Source organism: Thalassophryne amazonica, chromosome 14 (assembly GCF_902500255.1).
Source record: "Thalassophryne amazonica chromosome 14, fThaAma1.1, whole genome shotgun sequence".
Lineage (NCBI taxonomy): Eukaryota > Metazoa > Chordata > Actinopteri > Batrachoidiformes > Batrachoididae > Thalassophryne > Thalassophryne amazonica.
Window position 1 is genome coordinate 26,858,278 of NC_047116.1, and position 17,455 is coordinate 26,875,732.

Sequence of the window (17,455 nt, forward strand, 5' to 3'; positions counted from 1 at the left end):
AAGGACATAAGTGCCCGTAGTCTAAGAATCACGCACATACGAGGCACATGGTACTGCATTTGGTAGTTCTTGTAAAGTTGATGAGTTGATTTAGGGCAGGGGTGGCCAAGTTCGGTCCTCGAGATCTACCTTCCTGACACTCTTGGTTGTCTCCCTGCAACAACACACCTGAATCCAATAAAAGTTTCGTTAGCAGGCTTTTAATGAGCCTTTCATTGGATTCAGGTGTGTTGTTGCAGGGAGACAACTAAGAGTGTCGGGAAGGTAGATCTCGAGGACCGAACTTGGGCACCCCTGATTTAGGGTGTTTGGTGCAGATATTTGCATATTAATAAGAGCTAAGAAGAATTTGTCAGGAATGCTATATTCAGAACATGTAACTAAATAGGTAACACATAAATATGCCAGTTTGGTTCTAATTTACATACATAATCACAAATGCCAAGAACGCTGCATGAGAGATTTTGTATTCAGTAAATATGTGTGTTAATTACTGTGGAGTGCTGATTTCACAAACACTATTTTTCCTTGAGCTCCTAAAGCTTATTTACCTGCCTCGTCTTTTCCTGACTTCATTTCTTAGTGCTTAATAGTTTTTATGATATTGGGGCCTGTCCTGGCTGTGTTCGATGTTTCCACCCCTCATAAAATGTTGCACAGTCAGATCAAAGACTACTGAGATGTGATATCACATGAACACAAGTCAGATCTCTGCTGAACGGTTAAGGACCAATAACCCGCTGTTCCCCGTCAGGATCTCACTGGAACCATTATGACTGGTGAGTTGATCAAAATTTAATTTTATAGTTTTTTACCATTTCAGAATTCTGATGGAAATACAGAAAAGCAGCGCTCCAAAATGCCCCTTTCGTATAATTATTTTGTATTTCAAATACGTAACCTTTTGTGCTGAATGAAACATTTTAAACTTATATATATATTCTTGAGTTTTAATTTTGACCACATGTATGTTGCTGCAAGATACTTCTCTCACAGAATGTTTATTAATTAACTTTATTTTGTGGACAGATAAAGATCCCAAGAAAGGAAAGAAAAGGGGGAAGGTAGGACTTGTATCTATTTATTTATTTATTTATTATTATTATTTTTTTTTTTATACTTTCATGAACAAAGTTGCAATGCAGTGTGGTATCAATTCAAAATATAATGTGTGAGCATTGATCACCAAAGCATGTGTTCTAAAAACTTTTTCTATTAAGGTTCCAATTTGGAAGACAAACATCAAGGGACAAACGGGTGTGATTCATCGCAATTAGGCAATCCGCTCATTCACTGAGTTACACAGTCATATAGTGGCTGATATTTAAAAAAAATACTAGCAGTATCTGTTTCCATCCTGAATACAAACAGAAAATTTGCAAAGTAAAATCTTCATTTTTAAGTCAAAGTATGTGGCGACCACAGAAAAGTTTCCTGACATCAACTGTTAGGAGAGAAACTCGTAATAGCATCATCGCTGGTGAATTGTTGACAGATTGTCCAGAAATCTCCAAAAACAATTTAATCTGTAACAGTATCATGCAGATCATAGATGATTATCCTACTTTTATGATACAATGTAAAAATAATTTCATATTGTTGAACACAGTGAGATATCCAACTTTTTTCAGTGAAAGATAACTGAGAAACTGATTATCAAACTTTCAATGTTTTATTTTCTTTATCTTTCTTTTCTTTGTTCATATATTTGTTCCTTTTCTTTTTTCCCTGGTTATAAACAAAATTTAGGCCTAAAAAGGTTATGTGACACGCCCATATGGTCTGTGAGAGACAGATGGAAGAAGGGGGCGTGGCCAGCAGCAGCTATTTATCCTTGTTCCATTACTGCTCAAAATGGGATTTTTAGTATATCCGCATTGTATCTAGCTTGATTTTTTTTTTTTTTTTTTTTTTTTCTTGGTATTTAGGACTGCGAATAGAAGAGAATAGAATGGTCTTTATTGTCACTGTATGGGGGGTACAACAAAATCGGGGGTGCTCCCACAGCACTACTGTACACCGCAATAAAAGAAAAACAAGACATCTTATACACCACAAAAACATTGTTTAAATATGAAATATGTGCTTTATACTGATATATATATTTGCAGGGGTGCACATAACTGGTACTCATAATGCTCATGTGTGCTCAGGTGTGCTAAAAATTATTGATGCACAGCAGACAACACACAGAGGGAAACACTTTTCACTTTTGTTGTGTCCCACAGGGCTTAGTCCATCTCACTGAGCATGTCTCAAAAGAGCAAACAGCATCCAGATGCGACATATGTCGCATATGTTTACAATGAGCCATGTTGGCCCCAAAATTTTGCTGCTTGCAGGAGAGTTTGCACATGTTCATTGAAGTGTGTAAACTGAGAGGTGTTCAACATTAAACCCAAACCATATTTAGCTATAACATACTTTTTTGTTGTATGTTTGTCAGGGCAAAGAGGTGTGTGGTTACCCCCTCAGTATTTTCTTCATTGTCGTGAATGAATTCTGCGAACGCTTCTCCTACTATGGCATGCGCGGTGAGAATAACACACACACACATACAGAGCTCCATCCTCTGTCTGTATGCAACACATTATGTAACTAAAAGCTGAAAAATAAGATGATCTGGTGTTTGTCACAGCCGTGCTGGTGCTGTACTTTAAGTACTTCCTGCTGTGGGATGATGACTTGGCCACCTCCATCTACCACACCTTTGTGGCTTTGTGCTACTTGACACCCATCCTTGGCGCCATTGTAGCCGACTCCTGGCTGGGAAAGTTTAAGTGAGTTAATTGTGTGATGATTTCAACACCTGTCTGTTTGCTCCCCCACGTCTCCCGCTCCTCTGGCCAATTTCCACCAAACTGCTCAATGTCATTACGCTCAAAGGCCAAAATTTAGATTCTCCCCTGCCACAATCAGATGTCCACCAAACTTGGCAGACACACGGAGGCAGCTTCTACAAGTATTCAGGAAAGATCTAATTTGCGATCAATAATTGGGGAAAAAGGCAAAAATTTAAAAATATTTCTCCAATTTGTACCAAACTTGGCTCGCAAATGGAGTTCTTGAATTGTCCAGCAAGGTCAAATTTGCCAAAAGGCTATCATTGGGGCCAAGGTCATCAGGGTCACTTTGATTTGCACCAGTCTAGGCACACTTCTGGACATGAGTAGAGAAGCTTGAATCTTCGACTGGACTGGGCAGTCTGACTTCTGTCTTGAATCATTCTCTACAAGAGTCAAAACAGAAGTCAGACTACCAGAGAAAGAATTTTAGCTGAGGAAGCTTCTGCGATTAGGAGTGAAACGTCCTCGCGTCAAGCAACCCAGTCCAGTCGAAGATTCAAGCTTCTCTACTATGGAAACCACTTGGACAACTGAGAGCCTTCACAGAAACATCCTGAACATGAGTTCTAGAATTGCCCAGGTGAGTTCATATTTGCCAAAGATAAATCATTGGACCCAAGGTCAGTGGGGTTATAGGTCAGATTGTAAGTTTTCCGTAGAATTTCCACCAAACTTGGCACATGAGGCTAAGGTTGTGTCTACCTGTCTTGTATGTAGGTCCATTTGCTGATTTCTACAAATTTGGTAAGTCAGTGAAAGTTGACCCCAAAATTGTAATTAGAAGAATTCATTTTGGTGAATCTGAAGGCTGAGAAACTTTTTTCAACTCGGTTTTATCCAAATGTGACATACATGTAGTTGAAGTCCAGAATTGCCCTGGATAGGTCAGCCAGAGGTCAATCATTTTGGTGAAGGTCAGGCTCATTGGAGACCAATGTCAATAGCCTTTACTGTCTTCAGGCCCAGTGGTACTATGACCCAGTAAAGTGTTAATATTGTAATAATACAGTATATAATTTTAAGACTGATGGTGGTGTCTCATGGCTTGTCCTCTCTCCCTGCAGGACCATTATCTATTTGTCTATTGTCTACGCGCTCGGCCAGGGTGCAATGGCTGTCAGTGCAATCCATGACATTACTGACACGGACAAAAACGGGACGCCGGACAACATGACCTTTCACGTGTGCGTTGATGTTTCACTCCAGAACTCACAGATCAACAAAGCGGCCTGTTAACAGGCAATCCTCTGTGCACACACACATATACGTGCAGTCTTCCTCACGAAAGTCTTCTTCACTTTCAGCGCCTTGTCAATGGTGGGACTTTTCCTCATCGCTCTGGGCACCGGTGGCATCAAACCTTGTGTGGCGGCCTTTGGTGGAGACCAGTTTGGCGAGCACCAGGTTGGACTTTAGCTGCAGTATGATGGCTGCATGGTCTGCAGGATGCAGAGTCACTGATGTTGTCTGTCTGCAGGACAAGCAGAGGAGGACTTTCTTCTCTGTGTTCTACCTGTGCATCAATGGAGGGAGCCTCCTGTCAACCATTATCACGCCGATCCTCAGAGGTAGATATGAATCCAGCGTAAAGGTCACAACACACGTGACAAACACGAGTACCCGGTGTAATCTAACAACCATCTGTCTGGCCCTGTGTTTAGCTCAGCAGTGTGGCATTCACACTCAGCAGGAATGTTACCCTTTGGCCTTTGGAGTTCCTGCAGCGCTAATGGTGGTTGCTCTCGGTACGCCAAAACTTCAGTTTTATATACATGCCACAAAATGCAACGGAATGACAGCAGTAAAAATACAGTATAACATACATATACAGTACTAGAATAGATTAGATAGAACTTTATTAATCCCTTGGAAAGACTCCCTCATAGTACAGCAGATAGCTGTATGAATTGTTCAAATCCGGTTACAAGCACCAAGGTTTGACTGTGTATATCTTTTGGTACATATTTTAGAAAAATAACGTTAGCCATTTGAATTTTCAATAGGGGGCCAAGTAGTGGTCAATTGAAGAATTGCACAGGGTCAAAATTAAAAAATGTTCCAATCATATTGAAAGTAATACTACATTATGTATCTGATGACAATGATTCCAAAAAGGTATAGTTTGGACTATCTATAACTGAATGTTCTGGAGTTATGGGGTAAAAACAGCAAGAATGGTGACAAAGATCAGTTTCAGTTTGTACAGGGGTCAAAAGTTAAAGTTGCTCCAGTTTTGGTAAAACGTGGTGCAAATTATTGGTTGAACTAATAGGATTAACGAATGTTCCAATCATATTGAAAGTGATACCACATTATGTATCTGATGACAATGCTTGTAACTGGATTTGAAGGATTCCTCTGCAAATATTCTGTTATCTGCTGCACTATCAGGGAAACTGAGGTTCCAGCAGCATTGTATAGCAGCACACAGGGTAAGAAGCACACAGTATCCAAAGTGAAAGTATAAAAGAAAAAGTTTGCAAATATAAATACACTATATATATATATATATATATATATATATATATATATATATATATATATATATATATATATATATATATACACACACATACTTGCAGTTGTTGTTTAATATGATATGTACATGGTGGTCACAGGCGGCATTTAAATTTTAACAGTGTGGTTGGAGAAGATGGAGGAGGTACTCTTTACCCTGACTGAAGGACAAAAGTCATAAATTCTGAATGGCTTTATATCTACTTGTAATAAAATGTTAGTAAAAATTATATATTTTGTTGTTATTAAAAGACTAGCAATAATATTACAGTGGAAAAAGCAGCAAGGTAAATGACCACAATGGTAAGGCATACTTCAGATTTATATTTTAATACATAAGGATTTTTTATCTAGGCATGTATGGGTTCGTTAGAGCTTTTAATCAGCTTGAATACAACTTACAAGGCTTAATTTATAGAAATCCATCGAGAATTATGATGACAGGAAAAAAAAAAAAACATCACAGTAAATGAACAGAATGGCATATTTTCCCCAAATTTCCACACTTTACATAAAACATTTTTTTCTACCCAGACATGTATGGGTTCATTAGAAAGAGGAATTAAAGGGCTTTAAAACAAGCCTACTTTTATTAAAATCTGTTAACAAATAGCGACAATAGAGAGAAAAAAGTAGCACAGTTTGTCATAATTTCCACAAATTTCTGCATTTTACATAAAAGTTTTTTTTTTTTTCACCCACACATGCATAGGTTCATTGGAAAGAGCTTTCAAATGGCTTTAAGACAAGCCTACAAATGTAGGCTTGTTTTAAAGGCTTGTTTACAATCCGTTAAGAAATAGCGACGCTAGTGAAAAAAAGCGGTCAGTTTATTATTGATGATCGGCACATCTCCACCCTTAGTAATGGCCCCTTCCTGTCCTGAGCGACGCTGATAGATTGAGATGCATGGACATTCCAGTCTATATTTCCATGGGGATTGGGCACCCTTATGGAGGCTGCCATGTTCCTCCACCATGTTGATACAGTAACTCAAAAGGGACATACTTACTCCACCTTCTGCATTTTACAACACGATGGAAGACAGAAGAGTAATGAGTCATTTCTCTCCTATACACTGTCTACTGGTTGGTAGTTCAGGTTAGCAAGTTTGAGAACCTTTTTTATTTTATTTATTTACTCAACAAAAATATAAACGCAACACTTTTGGTTTTGCTCCCATTTTGTATGAGATGAACTCAAAGATCTAAACCTTTTTCCACATACACAGTATCACCATTTCCCTCAAATATTGTTCACAAACCAGGCTAAATCTGTGATAGTGAGCACTTCTCCTTTGCTGAGATAATCCATCCCACCTCACAGGTGTGCCATATCAAGATGCTGATTAGACACCATGATTAGTGCACAGGTGTGCCTTAGACTGCCCACAATAAAAGGCCACTCTGAAAGGTGCAGTTTTATCACACAGCATAATGCCACAGATGTCGCAAGATTTGAGGGAGCGTGCAATTGGCATGCTGACAGCAGGAATGTCAGCCAGAGCTGTTGCTCGTGTATTGAATGTTCATTTCTCTACCATAAGCCGTCTCCAAAGGCGTTTCAGAGAATTTGGCAGTACATCCAACCAGCCTCACAACCGCAGACCACGTGTAACCACACCAGCCCAGGACCTCCACATCCAGCATGTTCACCTCCAAGATTGTCTGAGACCAGCCACTCGGACAGCTGCTGAAACAATTGGTTTGCATAACCAAAGAATTTCTGCACAAACTGTCAGAAACCGTCTCAGGGAAGCTCATCTGCATGCTCGTCGTCCTCATCGGGGTCTCGACCTGACTCTAGTTCGTCGTCGTAACCGACTTGAGTGGGCAAATGCTCACATTTGTTGGCGTTTGGCACGTTGGAGAGGTGTTCTCTTCATGGATGAATCCCGGTTCACACTGTTCAGGGCAGATGGCAGACAGCGTGTGGCGTCGTGTGGGTGAGTGGTTTTCTGATGTCAATGTTGTGGATCGAGTGGCCCATGGTGGCGGTGGGGTTATGGTATGGGCAGGCGTCTGTTATGGACGAAGAACACAGGTGCATTTTATTGATGGCATTTTGAATGCACAGAGATACCGTGACGAGATCCTGAGGCCCATTGTTGTGCCATACATCCAAGAACATCACCTCATGTTGCAGCAGGATAATGCACGGCCCCATGTTGCAAGGATCTGTACACAATTCTTGGAAGCTGAAAATGTCCCAGTTCTTGCATGGCCGGCATACTCACCGGACATGTCACCCATTGAGCATGTTTGGGATGCTCTGGACCGGCGTATACGACAGCGTGTACCAGTTCCTGCCAATATCCAGCAACTTCACACAGCCATTGAAGAGGAGTGGACCAACATTCCACAGGCCACAATTGACAACCTGATCAACTCTATGCGAAGGAGATGTGTTGCACTGCATGAGGCAAATGGTGGTCACACCAGATACTGACTGGTATCCCCCCCAATAAAACAAAACTGCACCTTTCAGAGTGGCCTTTTATTGTGGGCAGTCTAAGGCACACCTGTGCACTAATCATGGTGTCTAATCAGCATATTGGTATGGCACACCTGTGAGGTGGGATGGATTATCTCAGCAAAAGAGAAGTGCTCACTATCACAGATTTAGACTGGTTTGTGAACAATATTTGAGGGAAATGGTGATATTGTGTATGTGGAAAAAGTTTTAGATCTTTGAGTTCATCTCATACAAAATGGGAGCAAAACCAAAAGTGTTGCGTTTATATTTTTGTTGAGTATATTTTAACTGGGGGATTATACATATTGCTTATCACAAGAGAAGGCAAGAAAGCATGAATCCCCGTCATCATAGAAGTGAAAACACGAACAAAATCACGACCTGCAACAGCATAATGCAATCTGAAACATCACCACTAGATGGAACTCAATCCTACATTGTGTAGCTTTAAGATGTGCAGTATAACGTATATTAAGAGCGATTTCTTTTAGTTTTTTCTCTGCCTGTGGTTTTGTCACAGTGGTGTTTATCGTTGGGAGTGGGATGTATTACAAAGCAGAACCAGAGGGAAATATCATGCTCAAAGTGTGCAAATGTATTGGGGTAAGTGTCAGGATCAGTGTTTGAAATCTGTATATTTGGCTTGAAATTTTTCCATATAATCCTCTCTCATGTTGCTCTTTTGTCATCAAAACAGTTTGCCATAAAGAACCGCTGTAGGCATGGAAGCAGTACAAAGAAAGAGCATTGGATGGACTGGGCTGAGGACAAGTATGATGTAAGTTTTAATAAAACCATTTAAAAAAATTATAAAAATCTCTAAGTTAAGTTAATTTTGTGTTACTGCTTTGCAGAAACTCCTCATAGCTCAAATCAAAATGGTGTTGAAGGTCCTGTTTTTGTACATCCCTCTTCCGATGTTCTGGACCCTGTTTGACCAGAAGGTACTGTAAAGTAAGATGACTTACATTTTAAGACGTCATTTAATACGACTGTTGCTGAATTTCCACTTTGCCTTAAAGGGTTCTAGATGGACTCTTCAAGCCACAACCATGGATGGAAACTTTGTAAGTTAATTGATAAAACCATATCAATAAATGTAAAAAACTAAAGTGATCATCATCTAATATGTCTACATTATCTTTATTCTGTAGGGGGCACTCATTGTACAGCCTGACCAGATGCAGGTACGTTAGCACAATTTTATCACCTTAATCAGGATTTTTTGGGAGGGGATAAAATTCTGACTGTTGATGTTTTTGGAAGACATTCAACCCCATCCTGATCCTGACTCTGGTACCAATAATGGACAGCCTCATCTACCCGCTGATCAAAAAGTGTGGCCTGAACTTTTCGTAAGTACCATCCAAACTGAGTGAGATAGCCACAGACTTGGCCTACATGACAGCAGAAAGATTTCACCTGCAAAAAAAGTAATGTCACAATTCATGTCATATTGATCTTATTCGCATCCTGCACATTGCCAACACCAGTGATGCTCTAATCTAACCACCTTTTTTAGTAACAAACAATCTAACGTGTTAATCTTTCCAAATGAGTAATCAGATTAAAGTTACTTCTCCAAGTCACTGTGCGTTACTATTATTTTTGCATTGTGGGTCGACAGCAGCATTAAACTTGGTCTGTGGGCAGGGGGTCGGGGCTCGACTGAACTGCCCTCTTTAAGCGAGCTGTGAGCTTTTCATCAGCTATGACTCGTCCTCACCTCTTAAAGCGCGGTGAAAACAGCACACCTGCACTAAGCTTTACAAAGTCATTTTTATGCTTTATTTTTCTCCTTTATTTAGAATTCTGAGCTGAGCCGCTCCGTATCGTCTCGTTAAAAACAGCTGATCCTCCGCGACGCGTCAACAACTAACACTATTTTCCACTCAAATGCACCTAAACTCTTTCTGAGGACCACATGATGTGAAAACACAATAAAACTTTATTACCTCTAAATCTGGTCATGTTTTCTGCATAAATAAATGTTATCCATTCTTTGTGCTCAAATGCCAAAGCAGGGGCGAATCCAGATGGAATGGGGGCGTGGGGCAAGGATGTGCCCCCCCACAACACCCCTAGATTAAAGGTCCAGTTTTGAAGCCGTTTTTTTACTACAACTACTAATACTACTTAAAATAATAATAATTTTGACAAGTAAAATGTTTATAGAGAATTTAAATGTTAGAAAAATGTTAGAATTTAATAGTTACATTTATAAACAATGTAGGTTAGAAATTGCAAGTTTTACTGTTACAGTGCTGTCAACAGTTAAATATGAGGTCAAGAAAGAATATTTTACTTTTTATAAAACAAGTATTTATTTTAATTGAAGTCAAGAAAGGGTGACTATAAAGTGAGTTTTGGCAAAACAGGTATCATTGTCATGTTGAGGTGGCAGAGGGTTGTTGTCGGCAGCTGGGGAAAGTAACTAAAAAAGTAACTAGTAATCTAACTTAGTTACTTTTACAATTGAGTAATCAGTAAAGTAACTAAGTTACTTTTTCAAGGAGTAATTAGTAATCAGTAATTGGATTACTTTATCAACGTAACTGTGGCAACACTGGCCAACACATACTGGAATGAATGATCTACCATGCAGGCTACCATAGAGAAGATTGATTCTGATTTTATGTATTTTAATATCTTATTTGATTATGAGCACAACAACCTATGGTACCCAGTCATTGTCAAAATGCTTTATATTATTTTCCTTGTAATAAGCATTAGTTAACTAGTAATAAGGCCTTTATAAGTACCTATAAAAAACTCATTAACATTATTATGTGTTAATAATATTAGATTATATTAGGTAGAACTTTATTATTCCTTTGGGAAGACTCCCTCAGGGAAAATGAGGATCCAGCACACAGAGTATCAAAAACAGAAGTAAAAAACAATTTGCAAAATATAAATATCAGAAATACTGCTCGCTACTGGCTGCTATGGTTACTCTCTTTTCTGCCCCTTGTCTTCCTGTTACTCCTCCAACCTCCAAGTGAGGAGTTTTACATTCTGATGGCCTGAGGGACAAAAGAGTTTTTCAATCTGTTGGTCCTGCACGTGGGAAGGAGCAGACTATAACGCAATACAAGAATTAGTAATGACATCATGGACCTTAATATAAAGCATTACCATATGCAGTAGCTGCAAAATATATAGTTAAATGTTCCTAAGGGCATAGTGAACTGCCAGTAGATGTGTAATTATTGAAAAAAAGTCTTAGTTAAAGTAAAATAAGGACTTCGTATGTTAATCTCAATAAATATCATCTGGTTGCTGCAGACTAAACTTAGATATCTCTTATTTGGGTGACTGAGAGCTTTCACCAAAAAACTCCACAAATGTGTTTTTAAAGCTGATACAAACAGGCATAAGACACTCATAAGGATTTTATTAACGTTCTCAAACAGCTTATAAATTAAAATGTTACTTTTACGTGGGAACTAAAATGAAGCAAAAGCAAACAAACAAAACCACAATGTGAAGACTAAAATAAAGCAAAAGTGAACAAAACCACAATGCGAAGACTAAAATAAAGCAAAACTGAACAAAATCAGAATGTACAGACTAAAATAAAGCAAAAGTGAACAAAACCACAACGTGCAGACTAAAATAAAGCAAAAGTGAACAAAAACACAATGTGCAGACTACAACGAAGCAAAAGTGAACAAAAACACAATGTGCAGACTACAATGAAGGAACGGTGAACAAAAACACAGTGTGCAGACTAAAATGAAGCAAGAGTGAACAAAACCACAACGTGCAGACTAAAATGAAGCAAGAGTGAACAAAACCACAACGTGCAGACTAAAATGAAGCAAGAGTGAACAAAAACACAATGTGCACACTAAAATGAAGGAACGGTGACCAAAAACACAGTGTGCAGACTAAAACGAAACAAAAGTGAACAAAAACACAATGTGCAGACTAAAATGAAGCAACAGTGAACAAAAACACAATGTGCAGATGAAAATGAAGCAACGGTGAACAAAAACACAATGTGCAGATGAAAATGAAGCAACGGTGAACAAAAACACAATGTGCAGACGAAAATGAAGCAAAAGTGAACAGAAACACAGTGTGCAGACTCAAATAAAGCAAAGGTGAACAAAAACACAGTGTGCAGACTCAAATAAAGCAACGGTGAACAAAAACACAATAAAGCAACGGTGAACAAAAACAGTGTGCAGACTCAAATAAAGCAACGGTGAACAAAAACACAATAAAGCAACGGTGAACAAAAACAGTGTGCAGACTCAAATAAAGCAACGGTGAACAAAAACACAGTGTGCAGACTCAAATAAAGCAACGGTGAACAAAAACACAGTGTGCAGACTCAAATAAAGCAACGGTGAACAAAAACAGTGTGCAGACTCAAATAAAGCAACGGTGAACAAAAATAAAGCAAACAAACAAAACCACAATGTGCAGACTAATGCGAAAGTGAACAAAAACACAATGCTAACACTAAAATAAAACAAAAACACAGTGTGAAGATTAAAACGAAACAAAAGTGAACCAAACAACAACGTGCAGACTAAAATGAAGCAAAAGTGAACAAAAACACAAAATGCTGACTAAAATGGTAAATGGACTGCATTTATATAGCACGTTTCCATCTGCATCAGACGCTCAATGCGCTTTATAATTATGCCTCACATTCACCCCGATGTCAGGGTGGTGCCATACAAGGAACTCACTACACACTAGGAGGAAAATGAAGGAACAGTGAAAAAAAACAGTGTGCAGACTCGAATAAAGGAACGGTGAACAAAAATAAAGCAAACAAACAAAACCACAATGTGCAGACTAATGCGAAAGTGAACAAAAACACAATGCTAACACTAAAATAAAGCAACGGTGAACAAAACACAATGTGCAGACTAAAATGAAGCAACGGTGAACAAAAACACAATGTGCTGAATAAAATGAAGCAACGGTGAACAAAAACACAATGTGCTGAATAAAATGAAGCAAAAGTGAACCAAAACACAATGTAAAGACTAAAACGAAGCAAAAGTGAACAAAAACACAGTGTGCAGACTCATATAAAGCAACGGTGAACAAAAATAAAGCAAACGTGAACAAAACCACAATGTGCAGACTAAAGCAAAACTGAACAAAAACACAATGCGAAGACAAAAATAAAGCAACGGTGAACAAAAACACAGTGTGCAGACTGAAATAAAGCAACGATGAACAAAAATAAAGCAAAAGTGAACAAAACCACAATGTGCATACGAAAGCAAGAGTGAACAAAAACACAATGTGAAGACTAAAATGAAGCAAAAGTGAACAAAAACACAATGTGCAGACTACAAGGAAGCAAAAGTGAAGAAAAACACAATGTGCAGACTAAAATAAAGCAAAAGTGAACAAAAACACAATGTGCTGAATAAAATGAAGCAAAAGTGAACAAAAACACAATGTGCAGACTTGAATGGTAAATGGACTGCATTTATATAGCGCTTTTCCACCTGCATCAGATGCTCAATGCGCTTTACAATTATGCCTCACATTCACCCCGATGTCAGGGTGGTGCCATAGAAGGCACTCACTACACACCGGGAGGAAAATGAAGGAACAGTGAACAAAAACACAGTGTGCAGACTCAAATAAAGGAACGGTGAACAAAAATAAAGCAAACATGAACAAAACCACAATGCGAAGACTAAAATAAAGCAATGGTGAACAAAACCACAATGTGCAGACTAAAATGGTAAATCGACTGCATTTATATAGCGCTTTTCCATCTGCATCAGACGCTCAAAGCGCTTTGCAATTATGCCTCACATTCACCCCGATATCAGGGTGGTGCCATACAAGGCGCTCACTACACACCAGGAGCAAAATGAAGGAACAGTGAACTTTTGTTCACTGTTCCTTCATTTTATTTGAGTGTGCAGACCCAAATAAAGCAAAAGTGAACAAAAATAAAGCAAACATGAACAAAACCACAATGTGCAGACTAAAATAAAGCAATAGTGAACAAAAACACAGTGTGCAGACTAAAATGAAGCAAGAGTGAACAGAAACACAATGTGCACACTAAAATGAAGCAAAAGGGAACAAAACCACAACGTGCACACTAAAATGAAGCAAGAGTGAACAAAAACACAATGTGCACACTAAAATGAAGGAACGGTGACCAAAAACACAGTGTGCAGACTAAAACGAAACAAAAGTGAACAAAAACACAATGTGCAGACTAAAATGAAGCAACAGTGAACAAAAACACAATGTGCAGATGAAAATGAAGCAACGGTGAACAAAAACACAATGTGAAGACTAAAACGAAACAAAAGTGAACCAAACAACAATGTGCAGACTAAAATAAAGCAAAAGTGAACAGAAACACAGTGTGCAGACTCAAATAAAGCAAAGGTGAACAAAAACACAGTGTGCAGACTCAAATAAAGCAACGGTGAACAAAAACACAGTGTGCAGACTCAAATAAAGCAACGGTGAACAAAAACACAATAAAGCAACGGTGAACAAAAACAGTGTGCAGACTCAAATAAAGCAACGGTGAACAAAAACACAATAAAGCAACGGTGAACAAAAACAGTGTGCAGACTCAAATAAAGCAACGGTGAACAAAAACAGTGTGCAGACTCAAATAAAGCAACGGTGAACAAAAACACAATAAAGCAACGGTGAACAAAAACAGTGTGCAGACTCAAATAAAGCAACGGTGAACAAAAACACAGTGTGCAGTCTCAAATAAAGCAACGGTGAACAAAAACACAATAAAGCAACGGTGAACAAAAACACAAAATGCTGACTAAAATGGTAAATGGACTGCATTTATATAGCACGTTTCCATCTGCATCAGACGCTCAATGCGCTTTATAATTATGCCTCACATTCACCCCGATGTCAGGGTGGTGCCATACAAGGAACTCACTACACACTAGGAGGAAAATGAAGGAACAGTGAAAAAAACAGTGTGCAGACTCAAATAAAGGAACAGTGAACAAAAATAAAGCAAACAAACAAAACCACAATGTGCAGACTAATGCGAAAGTGAACAAAAACACAATGCTAACACTAAAATAAAGCAACGGTGAACAAAACACAATGTGCAGACTAAAATGAAGCAACGGTGAACAAAAACACAATGTGCTGAATAAAATGAAGCAAAAGTGAACCAAAACACAATGTAAAGACTAAAACAAAGCAAAAGTGAACAAAAACACAGTGTGCAGACTCATATAAAGCAACGGTGAACAAAAATAAAGCAAACGTGAACAAAACCAGAATGTGCAGACTAAAGCAAAACTGAACAAAAACACAATGCGAAGACAAAAATAAAGCAACGGTGAACAAAAACACAGTGTGCAGACTGAAATAAAGCAACGATGAACAAAAATAAAGCAAAAGTGAACAAAACCACAATGTGCATACGAAAGCAAGAGTGAACAAAAACACAATGTGAAGACTAAAATGAAGCAAAAGTGAACAAAAACACAATGTGCAGACTACAAGGAAGCAAAAGTGAAGAAAAACACAATGTGCAGACTAAAATAAAGCAAAAGTGAACAAAAACACAATGTGCTGAATAAAATGAAGCAAAAGTGAACAAAAACACAGTGTGCAGACTTGAATGGTAAATGGACTGCATTTATATAGCGCTTTTCCACCTGCATCAGATGCTCAATGCGCTTTACAATTATGCCTCACATTCACCCCGATGTCAGGGTGGTGCCATAGAAGGCACTCACTACACACCGGGAGGAAAATGAAGGAACAGTGAACAAAAACACAGTGTGCAGACTCAAATAAAGGAACGGTGAACAAAAATAAAGCAAACATGAACAAAACCACAATGCGAAGACTAAAATAAAGCAATGGTGAACAAAACCACAATGTGCAGACTAAAATGGTAAATCGACTGCATTTATATAGCGCTTTTCCATCTGCATCAGACGCTCAAAGCGCTTTGCAATTATGCCTCACATTCACCCCGATATCAGGGTGGTGCCATACAAGGCGCTCACTACACACCGGGAGCAAAATGAAGGAACAGTGAACTTTTGTTCACTGTTCCTTCATTTTATTTGAGTGTGCAGACCCAAATAAAGCAAAAGTGAACAAAAATAAAGCAAACATGAACAAACCACAATGTGCAGACTAAAATAAAGCAATAGTGAACAAAAACACAGTGTGCAGACTAAAATGAAGCAAGAGTGAACAGAAACACAATGTGCACACTAAAATGAAGCAAAAGGGAACAAAACCACAACGTGCACACTAAAATGAAGCAAGAGTGAACAAAAACACAATGTGCACACTAAAATGAAGGAACGGTGACCAAAAACACAGTGTGCAGACTAAAACGAAACAAAAGTGAACAAAAACACAATGTGCAGACTAAAATGAAGCAACAGTGAACAAAAACACAATGTGCAGATGAAAATGAAGCAACGGTGAACAAAAACACAATGTGAAGACTAAAACGAAACAAAAGTGAACAAAAACACAATGTGCAGACTAAAATAAAGCAAAAGTGAACCAAACAACAATGTGCAGACTAAAATAAAGCAAAAGTGAACAGAAACACAGTGTGCAGACTCAAATAAAGCAAAGGTGAACAAAAACACAGTGTGCAGACTCAAATAAAGCAACGGTGAACAAAAACACAGTGTGCAGACTCAAATAAAGCAACGGTGAACAAAAACACAGTGTGCAGACTCAAATAAAGCAACGGTGAACAAAAACACAATAAAGCAACGGTGAACAAAAACACAGTGTGCAGACTCAAATAAAGCAACGGTGAACAAAAACACAATAAAGCAACGGTGAACAAAAACAGTGTGCAGACTCAAATAAAGCAACGGTGAACAAAAACACAATAAAGCAACGGTGAACAAAAACAGTGTGCAGACTCAAATAAAGCAACGGTGAACAAAAACACAGTGTGCAGTCTCAAATAAAGCAACGGTGAACAAAAACACAATAAAGCAACGGTGAACAAAAACACAGTGTGAAGATTAAAACGAAACAAAAGTGAACCAAACAACAACGTGCAGACTAAAATGAAGCAAAAGTGAACAAAAACACAAAATGCTGACTAAAATGGTAAATGGACTGCATTTATATAGCACGTTTCCATCTGCATCAGACGCTCAATGCGCTTTATAATTATGCCTCACATTCACCCCGATGTCAGGGTGGTGCCATACAAGGAACTCACTACACACTAGGAGGAAAATGAAGGAACAGTGAAAAAAAACAGTGTGCAGACTCAAATAAAGGAACAGTGAACAAAAATAAAGCAAACAAACAAAACCACAATGTGCAGACTAATGCGAAAGTGAACAAAAACACAATGCTAACACTAAAATAAAGCAACGGTGAACAAAACACAATGTGCAGACTAAAATGAAGCAACGGTGAACAAAAACACAATGTGCTGAATAAAATGAAGCAAAAGTGAACCAAAACACAATGTAAAGACTAAAACGAAGCAAAAGTGAACAAAAACACAGTGTGCAGACTCATATAAAGCAACGGTGAACAAAAATAAAGCAAACGTGAACAAAACCACAATGTGCAGACTAAAGCAAAACTGAACAAAAACACAATGCGAAGACAAAAATAAAGCAACG

The 17,455-nt window shown here is 38.4% G+C and overlaps 1 protein-coding gene across 1 annotated transcript in view; it reads left to right on the forward strand.

Annotated features, from left to right (window-relative positions):
• Window positions 1–499: 499 nt before the first annotated feature.
• The window catches only part of slc15a1a (solute carrier family 15 member 1a), a 63,269-nt gene continuing 46,313 nt past the window's right edge, over window positions 500–17,455 (forward strand). Inside the window, exons 1-14 of the mRNA XM_034186129.1 lie at window positions 500–779; window positions 1,030–1,064; window positions 2,447–2,534; window positions 2,639–2,780; window positions 3,911–4,030; window positions 4,151–4,250; window positions 4,324–4,414; window positions 4,508–4,591; window positions 8,359–8,441; window positions 8,536–8,616; window positions 8,693–8,782; window positions 8,861–8,905; window positions 8,993–9,025; window positions 9,105–9,193. Coding sequence (XP_034042020.1) covers window positions 773–779; window positions 1,030–1,064; window positions 2,447–2,534; window positions 2,639–2,780; window positions 3,911–4,030; window positions 4,151–4,250; window positions 4,324–4,414; window positions 4,508–4,591; window positions 8,359–8,441; window positions 8,536–8,616; window positions 8,693–8,782; window positions 8,861–8,905; window positions 8,993–9,025; window positions 9,105–9,193 — 1,088 coding nt within the window. The 5' untranslated portion in view covers window positions 500–772. The remainder of the gene's footprint in view (window positions 780–1,029; window positions 1,065–2,446; window positions 2,535–2,638; window positions 2,781–3,910; window positions 4,031–4,150; window positions 4,251–4,323; window positions 4,415–4,507; window positions 4,592–8,358; window positions 8,442–8,535; window positions 8,617–8,692; window positions 8,783–8,860; window positions 8,906–8,992; window positions 9,026–9,104; window positions 9,194–17,455) is intronic.